Below are 18271 nucleotides of genomic sequence, written 5' to 3' on the forward strand. Positions count from 1 at the left end.
ATTTACTAGCAGTGTGAAAAGTTACAAGGAAAAGGAATACAATGAATGGCAGACTTTTTGTGGCCTTTCTATTTGAATCAAGAGTACAGAGTTGTAAGAAAAAATGGATAGTTGACATTTGATGTTATACTATCTGTTTGAGTTTTGGTGACAGTATTGCAGTATCATTTTGTTGAATTAAAAAAAGCAGATTTCTTAAGTTTGAATGTTTTTACAGTTAATCGAATAGTTTATGAATAGTTAGTTAAAGCTTAATGAAGAAACAAACCTTAACTTTGAAAACGTCTTACTGTGCTTTGACAGGTACTACAACAGAGAACAACTGCATATTTCAAGCATTGCATTGCTATACATACTGAAGCACAGTGAAAATGCAATATGTACATGTTACATCTACATAACACTGGGAACGTACATAAAGTTTGTTTAAATAGTTTAAAAAGAAAACTGAGAGCATTGTTCTTTGGAATAACTAAAACATTGAGCTCAAATCAAGTGAGTTCGTAAAAACAACTAGTGTTTGGTGACTGACAAGAATTAAATTTGGCGAAATGCATTGATTTCAATGTGTACATACAGTATATACAGACATTATTTTCATCAATGCAAGAATTAACAATATATTTAATCAATTTCCCTTCGGGATCAATAAAGTCTTATCTATCTATCTAACCATGTCCTACTTAAGTAAAAAAGATTTCCTGGTTGCAGTCAACATGATTGGAGGCTATCCTGTTTCTGAGAAAATATACCCAAAGAATGAGATGTTCTACTTCAACACTCAGCGTGTTACTCCCGAGAAGACCATGAAACCAACTCTATGAGGATCAGGCCACAACGTGGAAATCATCACTCCAGCCCAAAACCATCATGTCCATGTCCATCACATGTAACTTCATGGGGAAAGTGATCTGACAATTGCTGCATTGGCCAAGCCAACCAGTAAGGTAGTGGAAGTGTTACAATTTGAGAAAGAATCTCCTTTAATGAAAGATTCCTTTTGGTGCACTATGAGTTCAAACAAATAAAGCTCAGTAATATCTTGATGAATCATTGAGCCAACACTTTTTCTGCTGCAGGAAACCGGAGCAGAAGTGTCAGTTTTGAAACAAGACAATGGGAGACCACAAAGTGCAAAAATTGAGTTGTATGACCTAAAGAAAAACAATTCCTTCTGCTTTTGACCTTAGTGACACTGTGCCACCGACTCATCAGTGCCTTGAACAAGAGAAAATAAGGGGTGAATCATATCCAGCTATGTGTATCTGCACAGGAAGAGTGGCAGAACATCCCTTAGCAGTCTGTCCAGAGCATTATGGTAATGTTTAGGGAGATCATATCCAATACTAACTAACTTTGTTTTTAAAATGGCAGTTTTCTGTTTCATATTGATCTGTATATTGTTTCACATCTGTTCTAAAATGATTAAGTTATATCCCTTAGACCTCAATTTCTTTTTGTGCATCATTCCTTGCTGGGCCTGGTCAGTATTGACATGGGAGGCCTCCAAAGAAAAGCAGCTGCTTCTGCCACTGCTGTTGGTGAACCAGTGGGTGGCGCTCTTCTTTCTGGACCAATTAATGAAGTAATGACTTGCTTCTTTACTTTTTCTGCTGCGGAGTGGGGGGGTGCTAGCACATAACGCTTGGCTTAAATGAGTTCTTTACTATAGTTAAGCATTTTGAGATCTTTTGAGATAAATGCAAGGAATTACCATTATTTCTGAAAATTACTTCTCTTCCATATTTCTAGATATAAATAAGGAAGCAAACAATATGCTATAAAAATAAAAAGAACAACACCAAGAACTGGAGAAGAACTGGACCTTTACTGAAATGGATCAAGAAGAATATGCCCTGCAAGACAGCATTGAAAAATCCAGAAATTTGTGTGAGCAAGTTGGATGCAGAGATCCAAAGATAGACGTTTGTAGAAGAACGGAGTTCAGAGACGATTAGAGAGAAAGATGAGAGCTTTGGTTGATCCCTGCAGGGCATGTATTATATGAGAAATTCTTAAAAAGTAACAAAAAAGAAAACTCACAAGAAGCTGACAATTGAAGCCCATTCCAGCCATTATTCCTTGCCTGCTTCAGCGGCCCACACTAATATTGCACACCTTGCAGCTGGGGTCTTTCTTGGCATTGGCAGTGGACAGACTCATTAGCTGGTGCCCACTTATCTCATCCAAGATGCCCTGTTCCAGGGGTACGGGTTCGGTATACAGGACTTCCAGGATAACATCATGGGCATGCCAAAAGGTGGGCTCCCCCCCTTCCTGCTGTGGGGATTGAATGGTCAGGAAGGGGTTACTGGCAGTGTCCAGCTCGGGCAGGCGACCTCTGCAAAAGCTGTCACCCTCAGAACCACTAGGGGCCATCACAAGCACTACATAGTGGTAGGGGGTGTACATACAGTAGAAGTCAGCAAAGTAGAGGCGGGTGCTAGGGTGGAGAAGCTGTCCTGCTGGGACCTGGAAGCGCAGAGGGCCATAGGGCGAGTCGCTGGGGGGCAGCCCAGTGTCGAACTCTGTGTTACAGCTGAAAAACACCCCCCTCAGTGTGCCGTTGATGGGAGAGCCATGACTGCCACTACTGTCCTTCAGAGTGGGCAGGATAGCGCCACCACACTGTAGCCTGTTGGAACAAACACATGGAGCATCGTTTTCTTCTCAGAGCTCCGAGGCTACAAATTTCTCCAATATCTCAATAAGATAATGCATGATAGCTCTGAAAAAACTAATTGTACCTCAAAATGAAGAATCATGAAGAGCATGATCATGAAGAAATAGAGAAAGTGATATAAAACATAAAAATAGTAATAGTAATGGTAGCAATATTGGTAACTGAATTGTTGTTTATTTTTTTAAGAAGCACAGTGTATTGACAGACAGACTTAAGAATAATCTGTACCTGACGTAGTGGAAGTAGTCGGTGTGCTGGTTTCTGTAGAACATGGAGAACCTCAGCATGCGTCCAGACACACACTTTGCTTTCTCCAGGAGCTGTTGCAGGTGATCTATAGCGTAATCTAGAGATACACAGAAAACGCTAGAATGCAGGCAATGTTCTGCTTTGTTTATACTTACTATTGCCAGTCAGTTTTCTTTTCATGCTTCACAGATTTGGTGTTGTGGGCACAGGAGAGACAACACCAGCGTTTACACATCTTCTAAGTGATCATAATCTCTCTGGCCACCTGCTTTTTTTACACCAAAGCTCATAGTACAAGCAACGGGTCTAAGGGTTGGGTTTGATACAAGCAAAAAGGTGACCTGGACAGCCACAGGGGGCAAGATTGTATGGAAAGCCAGGATTACTTCAATCCCACCCAATCGGACACAACTTGCCCACTCAAGTTGCTCAAGCTGATTCCAATGTGTCTTTTAAAATGGCTGAGTTGAATCTTCAGACAAAATAGCTCTTGCTTACCAAGTGAGCAAGACAGGTTTCTTTTGTTTATATGTTCTTATTTGTCCAGCACATTTTGCCTAATGGTGTGCTGTCCCATTGGAAATCCTGGCTAGAAGGTCAGGAGCAGGGCTGAGGTTCAGTATTAATATTATTAAGAGATACTAATGGGGAAGGTGGGTGAATGGAGGAAGTACTGGCTGACTCACCGCCAGTGCAGAATTCCACCACCTCACTCCACTCTGACACCATGTAGTCCCCGCTGTCGGACTGGCGGACCGCTGTCTGCACCGCCACACAGTACTCTGTCCGCGGGCTCAGGAACCAGTGACCACGCACTGTCAGGGGGAGGGACACTGCTTTTGCCACCAGCTTCGTCGGGACATCCTGAACATGATTACATCACAGAGGTATGATAGGAAACAGACAAGAAGCAGTAAAACAGGTAAGTTACAACTATTTCCATTTTATGTATTAAACTGTAATTTTAAGGAGCAGTGCTTTTAGTATGCTCTGGATCAATTCAAAATTTGACATTTTAAATGGATGCTAATATTTTAATGTAGTTAAGAATACTCAAGATTCAGAATTCGTATATTAATATGAAGTGTATACAATGAAAGTAATGCAGAATAGAATATAGAATATACAGAAAGTAATGCAGCATGAAGTATTCTGCATTACCATATTCCCAATTTGCGTATCTATTGATTTACTGAGCAAACACTGTTTTGGTCATTAAACCAGTTCTTCTTTTACATTATTAGGTTGCAAGAGCCAAAGCTGTTTTTACTTTAACAGACTCCAATGAATGGCCTCTCTGTTATCCCCTAGGACAGCCACACACAAATGGCAATAATTTCTAACAAGAAAATAACCTAGTGTATCAGTCTGTGCTATTACCTGCCATGTTTTACAAGTGATTTATGCCCACTTTAGTATAATGTTGCAGAATTAAAAAACACCTCTGGATTTTTTCTGCTTTTTTAAAGTCCTAATGGGATTTTTTCATTAAAGGTTATGCAGAATCATTACGCAAAATAATGATGCAAAATGATAAGGTATGGGCTTGTGTGACCTGCATTTGAAATACCATTGCTTTGACATTGCATGTTTTTTTTAAATGACAGATTTGCTGAAATTTAAAATATGTTGACTAGCCTCATGAGCATGTGATTATTGAGCATGTACTGTAGTTACTACTGGAGGACAATTTAACTCAGTAATTTTGTTTTTTATCTGAATTTAGTAACCAGGAATAACTCCTTGTCTCTGGATTGCCTTGTCACTAAGTTAATAGCAACATTATTTCTACTTATAATTAACCCTTTTCTTATTCTAATGTATAATAAAATGTGAGTGATGTAAGAGCGTGATAAGAAGGCAAGAACCCAAGAGTTCTCTCAAAATAAATTAGCCTCTTGTTGTGGAACAGCAGCTCAGTAATTGGGTTAATTGTAAAACTGTCTGAGGGCCATGTATCCATAGCAACCTCAGAGGTAGTTCCATCACATTTAATCTCTTCTCTTTGGACTACATGAGCTTTAAAGCAAAATGGTTTAATGGTTATGATATATCAGGGAATGTTTATTAAAGTTATGAGTGAAACAGGAGGGGCACAAATGACAATTGCAGAGTAGAATATTCTGCCCTGATGGCTGAGAATGCAGAGATATAGAGAGGCTTCACTCTATGTTGCTCAATATGTATGTAGTATATGTGCTTTACTTATTTTTCAGCTTGTCCATTTCTCTCATGCTTTCCTGCCTTTCTGCTAAGTGAAAAATATAGGGCAGGGAACTAGGGCCCATCAAATTATTTATTGAGCTTTCATCTGTTAAGTACTTTGATATGATGGATTCTGTCAGTGAGGTGTTTAAAAAAGCACTCCCTTCAAAGAAATTGTAAATAGCACTGAGAGAAATAAAAACTCATTTCCTGTTAACTAACAGTCTCTCTCTGTCCTTTCTTTCCTCCTGAACTCCTCTCTTTTTGTCTCAATCTCTCTTTCTTTTACCTTTTCTCGGATTCTGCCTTCCTCTTTGTCTGCATTTTGCTTTTAATTTCTGTCCTCTTCTTTCGTACTTACTTTCCTTGCCTCCCTCCTGCTTTCTCATGCTAACTTATCACCATTTTTTTCTCTTTTGCTGCCTTGAAAGGGTTCTGTTTTTCATGCAACATCTTTATGGAAAAGCAACAAAAAGGCCAACTGCTAATTGCTAACTAATCACATGTACCACTGTACACTACACTACCACTGTACTACCACAGTTTGAGCATGTAACTATAGCGGAAACTGCATAAGCACTCAATATAACCCTAGTCTAGCTTTGTTATCATTCTTCCTTTAAAACACACACCCCCAAAAAATGCCTATGTTCCTGGATTGAAAAATTAAAATAAAAAGAAATAGCAGTTTTGACCTGCTTTGACTGTTGTTTTATTAAGAAAAAGAAGAATGAATCTAGATCCTTATATCTGTAAGTTATGGCCCTGTCAAATGCACAGACTCAGACTGACTGCTTATTCACTATTACATCAGCAGATTAAAGCTACAAGGTTTAGAGCCACACAACCAAGTCATATAAAGTAAACAAAAGGGGGCATTTCAACTTGGGTGATCTTCTATTTTTCCAAAATGTAACCATGTGAAATTATTGCCACAAAAGACTTCTATCTCCTTCCATTTGGACAGTAGTTTCATCAGGTTTCTGGCTCTTACACAAGCTGCACAAATGAAACAGAAAGGTTATTACCACTAAAAATAAAGACTTTAAAGTAATAGCTATGAAAAGTAGTCAAAATAACACAACAAAAGAGCAATTCCCAACTCCTGGTGTTCACTCAAATACAATAGTCGAGAGCATACACAATGGCAGGAAGTGCTGCTCAGTGGAAGCAGAGTAGCTTTATATTACAATACTGAAGCAACTGCTGTATTTTCAGAAAACAGTAGTCAAACATAATTACACCCTTAACAAAAATAAAAATAGTGCAATTGATTTATGTGTTATTGTTCCCTTAATATGTCCTTAATTCTGCAAAAACTGTTTTAATCCCAATAGATTTATATTTTGTAGAATAAAAAGAACAGATCTGTCTGTATTTTAGTTTCCTAAAACCTTTTACTTTCTGAATGTGAAGAGAAGAATACATTATGTTAAAGATGGAGAATACCTGACAATGAGTCAATTAGATTTGATTAGTAAATGTGATCAATCAACACTTGCCTACCTTGCCTACTCATGTGCTGTGGACTATATTGGCTGTCCAAACTATTCTGTGTGGCATCACCTGCATTTATTTTCTCACGGCCTGGTTTTCCTTAGTCATCACTGGAGTGTCACATTACAGTTAACCATTTTAAGTGGCCTATCTTCAGAGAGAGTGAAAGGGACAAATAGATTTACCCTATGTTTGAAGCGATTGGGATCCTTGGCCTCTTTACGGCTGAGGTCAATGAAGTAGTGTGTCACTTTCCCAGCATCCTTGGGGTGCATCTCCCAGGCAATCTTGAAGGAGTCACATGTCACCTCGGTGATCTGGATATTATGGGGTGTGGAGAGCAGCTCCATTCTGATCACTGCATAACGAAACCAATGAACGGACTAAAACAAGACAATTAGTGAGTGTTGAGAATAAACTGTTTTAACATTGAATGAAAAGCTGTGAAAAGAGCAGCTGTAGCTGCATCTCCCATTGCACTGACAGAAAGAATAGCAGTTCATATAATGAGTTCAGTTGTGTTCAGAACACACTGTATATTGTTGTATAACCTTACTCATTCAGAATTAATTAGAACGACTATCTTCAAAAGATTGAATAGCATTAAATATTATTTTTTATATTCCTTTTATCTCAGTCTCTGTGCTGGTGCTCTCTGTCAGTATTTTAAAGCGTAGTTTTCAAGCATGTACATCATTCTTGGTCCAAAAGTTCCTCCTGAAATACAACACAAGAATGGCTACCATCAGAGATCCCCATCTAGCTCATTTGGATTAATTTATTTAACCTGTCAGGTCAGTAAGAACATATTTCTATTTAAAATACAGACCAATATAGAGTGAAAGTGAGTTATGATGCATCTCTTCGGCCTTCGCTCAATGCACATTCATCTTTGCTGAAGGGCTACAGTGAAATGTAATGAGGCTGAAAAGGTGCTACCAAGAACTCTGAAACCATCAATGAAGGCTTTTCAGCACAACAGCATTCTCTTCCCACAAGTAATTTACTCAGATTCACTGAAAAAATTAAATTGCTTTAATGTTTCAGAATAATTTGTGTTTTAGCCGGTCTTAAAGTTGTTCTTTCAGTGTGAACCAGCTGTACATCAGACCTTAAGAGAAACTATTACTGAACTGTTGTCTTCATGTTCTCTGTAAGAGTCAGCACACAGGACAAAAATAAAGGAGTAACAGCAGCGCAGAATTTTGTTAATTAATTTAATAGCTTTTAGGTCCTGTATAAGGTGAAATAAGCTGCCTTATTTGTGTGTAAAGTGTGAAGACACTTTGATCCAGAGCACCACTAGTAACCTTGAGATGGGCTTTCTATCAATCCAGCACGTTTGGCTAGTCATTCCACCTCAATCGATGACACAGCTCAGCAGCTCTCAGTCAGGTAATTATCTCCCTCTTTTATCTGACAGGGATGGTCTCCTAGATGGAGAGAGAAGCCTGTGATTTATGTGTACTGTCCTTTTCCTTCTTCTGTACTCTCCTTATCTCCTCCTTCTGCTCCCATTTATCTTTCTTTCTGTCCTCACCATCTTCTCCTTTCTTACTGTGTTCTCTTAATCTCTCATTATCTGCTTATTTTCCCTATTTAATTTATCTTCTGTCCAGCCTTTTTTTTCCCAAATTTAAATATTCTAAATTGCTTTATTGTCATGACCAATGAATTACAGGTTTGCCAAAATAACAATTATTAAAAAATGTTCAAATGTTTTTTCCCTCAGGCTTTATACCTCCTCCCTCACTAGAACTGATAAGTGTTTTGATTCTGGTAGGTTCTGGAATTTTATTTATTTTGGGGAGGTATCTTTATCTAATAGCAAAGCATTTTCTGCGATGTAGCAAAAAGTGCGTTGCTGTTTCACTTTGTAGTAGGAGCATAACCTTTGCACTCTGAATATCCAGCCTGTCTATTACATAATTTCAGGTCAATGAGCTTGTCCTCTCTAGCTATCCGGGTCTGCCTGTGTCCAGTTTGCCAGTGAGCTGTGCTCACTGAGCCTATCCTCTCTATGTATCCTGTTCTGCCTGTGATAAACCAGTTTCTATGGCCCCGCTGTGGCCATTGAGCATATCCTTTCTGGGTATCAAAGTCTGTCTGTGTCCAATTTCTATGGCCAGGCTGTGGTAACTAGCCTATCCTCTCTGGGTGTCCAGGTCTGTCTGTGTCCAATTTCTATGGCCAGGCTGTTGTCACTGAGCCTTTCCTCTCTGGGTATCCAGGTCTGTGTGTGTCCAGTTTCTATGGCCAGGCTGTGGTCACTGAGCCTGTCCTCTCTGGGTATCCAAGTCTGTCTGTGTCCAATTTCTATGGCCAGGCTGTGGTAACTAGCCTGTCCTCTCTGGATATCCAGGTCTGCCTGTGTCCAGTTTCTATGGCCAGGCTGTGGTCACTGAGCCTGTCCTCTCTGGGTATCCAAGTCTGTCTGTGTCCAATTTCTATGGCCAGGCTGTGGTAACTAGCCTGTCCTCTCTGGATATCTGCCTGTGTCCAGTTTCTATGGTCACTTTCACCTTTTCACAAATTCTCTCTGTCTCCCATTCTCTTTCCTCCTCTCTCTTTCTCCTTTTCTCTAACTACACCATGGTGTTCTCTGTATTATGTACAGTACCATGAATCAATCTGCTACGGTGCAGAAAAGATTTTCTTGCATCCAACACATGGGTTCAGGATTCAAATTGTAAAACAGAAGGATTACCACAGATAGATAAACAGATTTCAGACCTCAGAAAACATACTGTATATATACTGTATATCACTGAAAGGAATACTTGGGAACACAATGCATGTCATGACAATGCCATTAATTCTCAAAGGTACTATCTGTTTTTTTATACTATAAAATATGTCTATATAAGACTGCAAAGTTTCCACCTCTTTTGTGTAAAATCCTACAATCTTGCTCAATCATGCAATAATAAATTGAAATATTTGGAGAAACTGATTGTAAAACTGTGGCCCTTATATACATTTTAAATATTTTCTCATTATAGTTATTGATCTGAAATTATCAGGAGATTGACCTTCCTATGTACCTTGTCTAGTGCTAGCTTTTGTTGACGGAGCTTCCATTGCATGTACAGTAACACACCTCAGATTCAACCCTCTTGTGCCTCTAATGCTGACAGTCTCAACACGTTTGCAGCAGGGGTACTTGACCATTCATGACTCAGTACGGCTAGAAATCAAGGAATTCTCTGTTAAAACTCAGCGTTTTCTAGTGAAGAAGCTGCTGCACCAGTGGCTATTGCAGCGAACTGTACATGAATACTAATTTCTCTCCACATGTAAAAAGCAATATTCTTCCGTCATGCTGCATCCACATCAGCTTGTCTTCAAGATAAGCAGGCATAATGCGGTATGGGATTCTCTACATGCAGTGGAAAATGTGATCTATGTAATTCTATATTTATATGGTCTATATTGCATAATTATATAAAATCCTATACATTCTCTACTGTAACCCAATGTAAGTTTTACATATATTAAGATTATGAGTTCATCATGGAGGGCAGCACACGGATAGGTTAATTGACTACTGAGAGAACTGGCTCTAGGTGTGAGGGTGTGTGCCCTGTGATGGACTGGTGTCCTATCCAGGGTGTACCTTGTCTTGTGACTAAAGCTTGCCAGGATAGGTTCCAGCTCCCCCCGACAGTGAATTAAAAGAAGTGGTTAGAAAATTGGATAGATAGATGTTAAACATGGCAGGAGTTTGTGAAAGCTGGAGTGGCAGTGGAAGGGATTGCCCTCCCAAAGATATTATTTTTTCTTTAATAGAATGGAAATTATATGGTTTATATGGTAATTATATGGTTTATAGCTCTTTGATGACTAACATAAAAACAAAACCAGATGGTACCCAACTGTGCACCTTATGTTGAACATTGATAGCAGGGATCATAGTGTTTGAATATTATACATCAAGACATTGGGAAATCCAGCATTTTAATTCCAAATACACTTTGTTAGAGTGGACATTAGCATAAAATAACCACACCACAGTCCACCACAGTAACATAATTAGATACGTTGAAATGTCTCCCTTGGCAAAAGCTACAAGTAACTGGTGAACTAGCAGTGGCCAATAGCTATCAGGATTTAACATCAGCTCAACACATGGAGATGACACATACACATTCAGTACAACCAAAGTTAATGTGAGATTGTTGGACGCAATGAGCAAGATCAACCATATCTGCCTGATTTCATGAAGAGAAATGTTGGAGAATACAATTGTTCATTTTCAGTTTCCCATTTCAAAGATTTCCCCTTGGGTTGAATACTCTGCTTTCACTCCATTCCATCACACCCATTCAGTAACAGCCTATGCTTATGATACATTCATTAAAAAGGTGTGCGGGACTCAATTGAAAAATTGACTGCACATACAACTTCAGTTTCGCATGAAATGTGTGGAAATAATGATATCTATGACTTCTGGTTTTGTGGGTAATGAAAGCTATGCTCAGAACTCCCAGACAGATGAAAAGGTCAGAGCCCCTATGTACTAATCTGCCATAGTCAGGGTTATAACACTAAAAGTTTCTTCTCTGTCTGTTTGATGGAAAGCATGAAGGTACGAATAAGGTGTAAACCTAACTAGGTGAGTCTATACTCAAGACAATGAAACATGGCCACACTTTGCACCTTATAGAAGCTGTGAGAATGTGTCTTCATCTGCTGGTATGAATGGATACCAGTACTAGGTGTAGAGAAGCACACCTCCCCTCCACCTATGAAATCCTCTTGAAAAGATACAATATAGAACAGCTCATAAAGACTAATCTGCATGCCTTTGAGAGATTAAAGGAAAGCAGGGTATCTGGAAAACAAAACCACGTACACACAGGAACAACATCCAAACCACACAGCCCCAACCTAGAATCAAAGCCAGGACCCCGCAGCTGTGAGGCAGAAGAGCTAGCCTCCATACTATCACTCTACTTATGGTGAAAGGGAACTGTGATATGACTGTTGCAGCAGCCTTCTGTTATGTAAGCTGTACTGTCACACTCCAACAGACACCTTGCTTCAGATCCATGACAGTACGTTTAACTAGTGTCAGGCTCAATGCTGCGAAATTCATAACAACATGACAGGTGATTGTGGAATTGAATTAATCCAAATTCAATAATGGAATGGATACTGCACTATATCACTTCTCCCGTAGAATAATTTATATAATAATTTAATAATTGTCACACACCCGAAGAAGGCTCCACGGCCGAAATGTTGTGTTTTCTTTCTTCTTATTTTAGCATGGAATAAACCGAATAATGTATATGTTTGTTTTCACAGGTAGAAGGTGCTTGAACAGAATACTACATTCACATTCTAATTTTACCAACCTATGAAATAAGTTTTTGTTTTCTCCAGTCTCTGCTAGATTTAAACCTATTCCCTTTGGAACTGCATTTTCTCCGTGGAGCAAAATTGCCTGAATTTTTTTCCTTTTTGATCCTGCAATAAAACAGATCACAGGCAAAATAAAAAAGTCAAAATCCCTTCAGATTCAGGAATTCATCTAATACTTCTTGCAAAACATATTGTGATGCCGCACATTGTAAAAAACATTAAAAGGTTGCCATTCAAAGCTTTTTGTTCCAGGTGTGAGAGAAATTACACATTTGTATGTTCATATGTAAATCAGCTGGAAATAGGATAAAAGGTTAAGACTCAGTGCAACTCAGTGTAAAGCACATGAAGATGCCACACACCTACAGGCATGAACATTAAAAGAGGCATTTTTAAAGCATTTTGTTTTAAGAAATATTCTACAACTATTCATTAAAAAAAAAAGGAAAACAAATGTGTCAAATCCTATATTTCCATTTTCACACTGCTGGAGTTAACCTTGGTTTTGCCGGACAGCAGAAAGCTTTAATTGTGGTCTGAGGAGTGATTGAATTGATGAATTCCTCTAATGCCTGTTCACAGAGTAATTAACATCCAATAGTTTTTGGTTTGTTTGTAGAACAGATACATGACACATTTCATAATAAGTGTGTCAGAATCCTGTGTTAGACTGCTGTGTCTAACAGAAAGGAGGACATTGTCCAGTGGTCTTCACAGTCTTTCAATCAATTTATATTAACTTTTCTATGTCTGTATATGGTAATGCTGTGTTGTAAAAATATCACTTCCTTGATTGTTGGGAATGGTCAGCTTTTCTGCAGCATGGGACTGATGCTGAGATGGAAGGTATCCTGGGAACTTATGTTAAAATTACATCAGTCATCGAAGGCACAGTCAACAGAACAATACAATTAAAAATCAAGTTCACAGAAGGCAATTTCATTGTTCATTATCCTCTTATAAGAGCAGTATGTAGATGCTAAATAGATTGGCTGCTTTTATATGCAAGGCCAACAAAACAGGTGAGTCGTCTTTTCAGATTTTTCTTTCTACAGTCAACCTAAATTAATCAATTTTCTTTATATACAGATGGTAACAGTTTGGGGTGCCAAGTCACTGGTGGCTGAGCTCAGTTAGCTTTGTCCTCCAATGTAAGGATCTGAGGAATAGACATAAACTGTAAAGTACAAGTGACATGGTGCTTTATTTATAGAAAGACTCTCAGTGAAAACATTTCACAAAGTCCAAGACTGAAAAGAAGTGAGGAACAACTACTGTATATCAGCACTGTTTTGGAGCACTGGTTACATTTTTGGTTCTCAAGCCAATCTGAAGTGTTTAATGATTAGAAAGTAGTTTAGCCACCCAATTACTACAAAACAGCATTTCCTAAACCCAAGTTTTAGTCCCAGTTTCTGCCCAACATTCCTGTGGCATACAAAACACCAGCACAAAGCCAGTTCACAACAAAAGACTGAAAGATGTTTTTTTGTCTTGTACTTTTACACCCTGAGACACAGCTTCAGTCGAAAATAACTGTGCTATGCCTCATAACAAAGAGTTTCAGCTAATTAGACTCTTTCAAGTTTATTTTTGGGAAATGTTGTCCCGAGTTACATGGGAAGAGTACAAACTTTTATCCCGTAATGTTACTTGGCTAAGAGTACACTTCCTCTATCATCTTGCCCATGTCCTATTACAATATATACTGCAAACTCATACACAAGCACATTTATATAGTGTCACTGTAAATAGTACTGATGCCTTCTACACCATAAATTGATAATGAAGTAGAACTCAACAAAAATGCTTAAATTCACAAATTTGTATATTTTATACCTTGATTGATACATTGTTTTATAAAAATACAAATAGAAGAACCCTTCTAAATTTTGAGTTGAATTAACAATACTATACTATAGCGAGAGCAAGGTATGTCCTTCACATCGCTTGGCTTTGCAGGGAAGTGAAGTGAAAGGAATTAGAGAATTATAAAAGCTCGGCATATGAGATGAGCAGTGCCAGTGGTTTTCAAAATACTCCAGGGATATTAGTTCTCATGTACAAATGCCTTGCCATGTACTGTACCTCTAAGCTTGGCTGTTTCCAGATGTTAAATGACACCTATAGCAGACATTTACAAAAGGTCATGCACATTACATATTTGTTCCTTTATTTAATGCGTATTGCTCCCTTTTTTTAAAAAAGGAAAAAATAAAAACATTCATGATGTAAAAAAAAAAGAAATATAAATTATAAAAAAATATGTGTTGGTGGAAATGTAATATTCTGGCTTCTCGATTCAATCTTGAATAAAATAATCCAATACGTTATTCGCAGAGTTGACTTATCTGAAGTAAACAACAAATGGGACCTGCTGGATGGTTTCAGAACACAAACAGATAACATCACAGATAAGTCACATATCTGCATTACTGAATGATATGTAATGATCACCAAACTGCTCAATCCCACTGCAGTACAATAAACAAAACCACTGAGCTATGGAACACACTGCAGAACAATAATCTAAGATCAAACTGCTGCCCAGTGCTCTTGCTCATGAAGATTTTAAACATACAGCTGCTCAGCACTCTACCACATTCTGAACAACAGTACTCCAGGACAGATCTACTCAACAAACTTCAGCACAGCAAGACCAAGGCAATGAACAAACTGCTGACCAGAATTCTTGAATGTGGAGATGCTAAACACACTGTAACCCAACACTTTCAACAATTTCTACTGAGCTCACTGTACCACAGAATGCTCTCAGAGCTACTGAATATACTGCAGTCCAGTTTTTTTTTACATTTAGCTCCTGAAATACATTGCGTATGACATCCACTACAAAACATCCTGCTACCTAACACTCTGTATTACTCAAACAAGCACACTAACTTTCACATTAGCTACTCAAGCCCAACTAATTAACCTTACACAAACTTGATGTTGTAAATGGAAAGTTACCCTTGGATGAGATCAGTGCCAGAAGGATGGGGGATTGCTAATTCCTTACCTTCGTGCAGCAAAGATTATGTGGTCAGCCCTGATCTGAAATAAAACCACTCTTCAGATCTGATTTGAGAGAGACCGCAGTGAATTCTTTTCGTCTTCTGTAGTGGATGATGGATCCCTCAGGAACACTGATTACAAAGTGAAGCGAGCCTTGTCTTTCTCTCTCTCTATTTCACTATCCTTCTCAGTTGCCCAGCAGCTCTGTCAAAACACTGCGTGCTTCAGTGCTGCATAGCTGCATTGCCCAAATTTGCACCAATCTCACTTCTATAAACATGTACACACGCACATACAAGCACACAATCAAGAGAACAGCTCCCCTAACCTCTACCAACGCCCCCCCCCCCACCACCACCGCCACTCACAGTGCCCTGGCCAATGAGCCAATGAGCTCTCTCCTGTGCTCATATTTACAGTATCAGATAAACCTTATAACAGTTTATAACACAGAGGTTAAAAATAACAAACACTATTATGCAATTTGTACTTATTGTCCAAAACTGCCATCTTATCAGCATTTGAAAGATAATCTATATCAGTGGTGGGCAGGAATAACAGGTACCCCTTTTTTTTTTTACATAAATGTGGACCCAGCCTGAATCGAATTCAGTCCAGGCTAGAGGCTCCACTGCCAGAGTCCTGAGAGGCTAACCAGATGCTACACCATATGGAGATCTCTACAGGAAACTCAAAATCCATACAGTTAACTTAGTTTCAGCTACAGTTAAGGCCAGTATTGCATTGGATACAATATGTGTGTTGCTGTAAGGTGTTTTTCTATGAAGTATCTATCTGTGTCCCTCTTCTCTGCCTTCTTTCCCTGTTCAAAGTATATCCAAATTGGGGGAAATCCCTTGTACTGGGGCTCTGAAGCCATAATTCAGCTCCTTTCAGATTACATCATTCCCTACTACATCTCCAACAGCAAAAGATCAAACAACCAACAGAGTACAGGTTACGTGTCATAAGAAAACTAAGTACAAGTGCTTTGAGAAACACTGAATGTAAGTGATTGGAGAACTACTCATACTACAACTTCAAATCCACGCACGGCGATTTGACAGCCCACTCAAAATGGTTTCGAATTTAAGACAGTTTTCCGAGAAAATCATTTTATAGCAATAATGGTTCTTCTAATGGTATTATCAGAATTGTTTTGTATTATTATTATTATTATTATTATTATTATTATTATTATTATTATTATTATTATTGGCCATGGACTGTTTCTGATTGTAATGCAATATGCACGTCTATGCAGGGGGAATAGCGATTAATCTAAGGGTGTAGTTTGGAGTCACTGTGTAAATTTTACCTTAAAAATTCGGTACGATAACAGTTTATCAGCGATGTGCTCAAGGGAGCGTATAGGCAATCGTGCTCACGTTATTGACAGCGTAGTTCAGCAGAACCATCCAGCCGCAAGTGATAACATCGCTGAGCCTCGGCAATGTCTCATCTCTCCCCTGCCGGCCGCGGCACACCGAACTCATCAAAGGCAAATTAAACCATCCGTCTTTGAACGGCCGTGACAGGAAGGCAAGGGCGAAGCTGGGGCGAGAGATCCTTGGACTCAGTCAGTTTGAATTTGTCTGCAGTCTGTACCCGTGGTGCAGATTGGGACCGACAAGGATCGTCAGCTATCAGCACTGCGGCAGCTCCGAAATTAATCCGCCTAGAACATTATAAAGCCAGTGGCTAAATTAGACATTGGAGCTTGTTGTTGGGCTAAACAGACAAACGATGAATAGCTGAACGATAAAGCCACGGAAAACAGTCAAAATGCCCTGTTCTTGGCATAGAAATAAGGTAGCGTCTGAGTTTCTAACATGTTGAAATTCGCAAATACTTGTGCCTACAATTACTGTACAGTACGTCTATAAAATTACGGATTCCTGAGTAAGGCGAACAGGTCTTTAGCAAGCAATGCGGTGTTAGTCTTATTGTGGTTAAATGTGTGGTGGCTACAATACGCTCTACATTGCAAAGAACAAATACGAACATTTGAAAGATAATTATGATATACAATTATGATGTCTCAGTAGTAGAATATTAACAGAATAGCTTTCTGTGTCAGAATTTAAACCTGCAGGGCTTTGTTTTGCATCATCATCATAATAATATATGCCTAGAAAATTACATAACGAGTGTATAGGCACCTTAATATGGGTATCAAGATAATGTGGAGTGTTAGATTGCAAAAACATACTGTAGCCTTGATGCAGATTATCATTGAGGGCCAAAGTGTGTAAATCCTGATTATTTAGGTATTGCAATTCTGACTTTTCATTATATTTTATTCTTTATAGTTTATTTTTGTAAATAACACAAGAAAGACAGTAGTCAACATATTACTATAATCAGCATAAAACCTCTATAATGTAATAATAGTTTAATCCTCTTCTGTCATTATCTGCATTCATTACATACTATTATCAACAATTTTGCTACTGATATTACTTTGTCTACATTTTATCAATGATAGTAGGTTTCATTAAATTAAGACTCAGTAATCTGTTAATTGAAGGAAATCCACTTAGACTGTTTTTTTAAAAAATAGGTAAAAATCAGGAAATGAGTGAAAGACAAAAAAGAGCACTAATGGAAGATTCACACTGAAAATAAATATAAAGACAAAATGAAGTTATCACATATAACTACAACAAATTTGCAAAGTTCTTAAATGTGCTGACTTTTGTTTCCAGAAACATAGGTAAATTAATTATTCTGATGATCATTTGCTACCAAGAGTGGGTTGTACTGCAAAATTCACAGGCTAGTAGTGTGTGTGGCCACAGACCATACAAGCTGACATTCTGTGACGCATGCTTTGCAGAGCAAAGCAAAATCACAAGGCTGCAGTTATGGCCTTGTGGGATTCTGTGCCAATCCCTCTTGCAGATCCTTTAAGCCACATGCCTGTTCACTGGTCTCTGAACTCCAGTTCAACAATCGTTTATAACTGTCTCTGTTCAACTGGGCACAAACGTTCAATGAGGTTCACATCTAGTGTGGGAATCCCAGGCATTACAGTCACATTTTCACCTTGCCAGAAAGCCATTGTTATATGAGTAGTTTGAGGACATACATTGTCCTGTTGGAATGTTGTCAAGTCAGGATGTACCTGTAGGAAACGCAGTAGGAAAGTGGGGTCCCAGGACTTAATCAGTTAGATTGCTGTCAGACAGAGTTCTGAAGTAATAATAATAATAATAATAATAATAATAATAATAATAATAATAATGACTGTGA

At 38.5% G+C, this 18271-nt stretch overlaps 1 protein-coding gene across 3 annotated transcripts; it reads right to left on the bottom strand.

The window, feature by feature from the left end:
- Positions 1–1809: 1809 nt before the first annotated feature.
- On the bottom strand, positions 1810–16633 carry phyhip (phytanoyl-CoA 2-hydroxylase interacting protein). 3 transcript variants are annotated; one of them, XM_088624725.1, is made up of 5 exons: positions 16405–16633; positions 6820–6992; positions 3619–3796; positions 2912–3029; positions 1810–2635 (listed from the first exon to the last, which is right to left on the bottom strand). In XM_088624725.1, exons 2-5 carry the CDS (start codon positions 6982–6984, stop codon positions 2092–2094), a joined length of 1005 nt encoding a protein of 334 aa, XP_088480851.1. In that variant the 5' UTR covers positions 6985–6992; positions 16405–16633; the 3' UTR covers positions 1810–2091. The 3 variants fall into 3 exon arrangements, with proteins under 3 accessions (XP_088480851.1, XP_088480849.1, XP_088480850.1); XM_088624723.1 differs by lacking the exon at positions 16405–16633 and adding an exon at positions 15021–15339; XM_088624724.1 differs by lacking the exon at positions 16405–16633 and adding an exon at positions 15021–15339 and having other exon boundaries at positions 6820–7017.
- Positions 16634–18271: the final 1638 nt, after the last annotated feature.

Source organism: Lepisosteus platostomus, chromosome 3 (genome assembly GCF_059453375.1).
Source record: "Lepisosteus platostomus isolate fLepPlt1 chromosome 3, fLepPlt1.hap1, whole genome shotgun sequence".
NCBI lineage: Eukaryota > Metazoa > Chordata > Actinopteri > Semionotiformes > Lepisosteidae > Lepisosteus > Lepisosteus platostomus.

What these genes read in the sequence shown, in the direction of transcription:
- phyhip (XM_088624725.1), bottom strand. Translation starts at nt 6,984, where the DNA reads ATGGAGCTGCTCTCCACACCCCATAATATCCAGATCACCGAGGTGACA. An exon ending in CCAATCGCTTCAAACATAGG is followed by an intron (nt 3,797 to 6,819) that starts GTAAATCTATTT and finishes AATCATGTTCAG; the next exon opens with GATGTCCCGACGAAGCTGGT. An exon ending in GGTGGAATTCTGCACTGGCG is followed by an intron (nt 3,030 to 3,618) that starts GTGAGTCAGCCA and finishes GTGTATCTCTAG; the next exon opens with ATTACGCTATAGATCACCTG.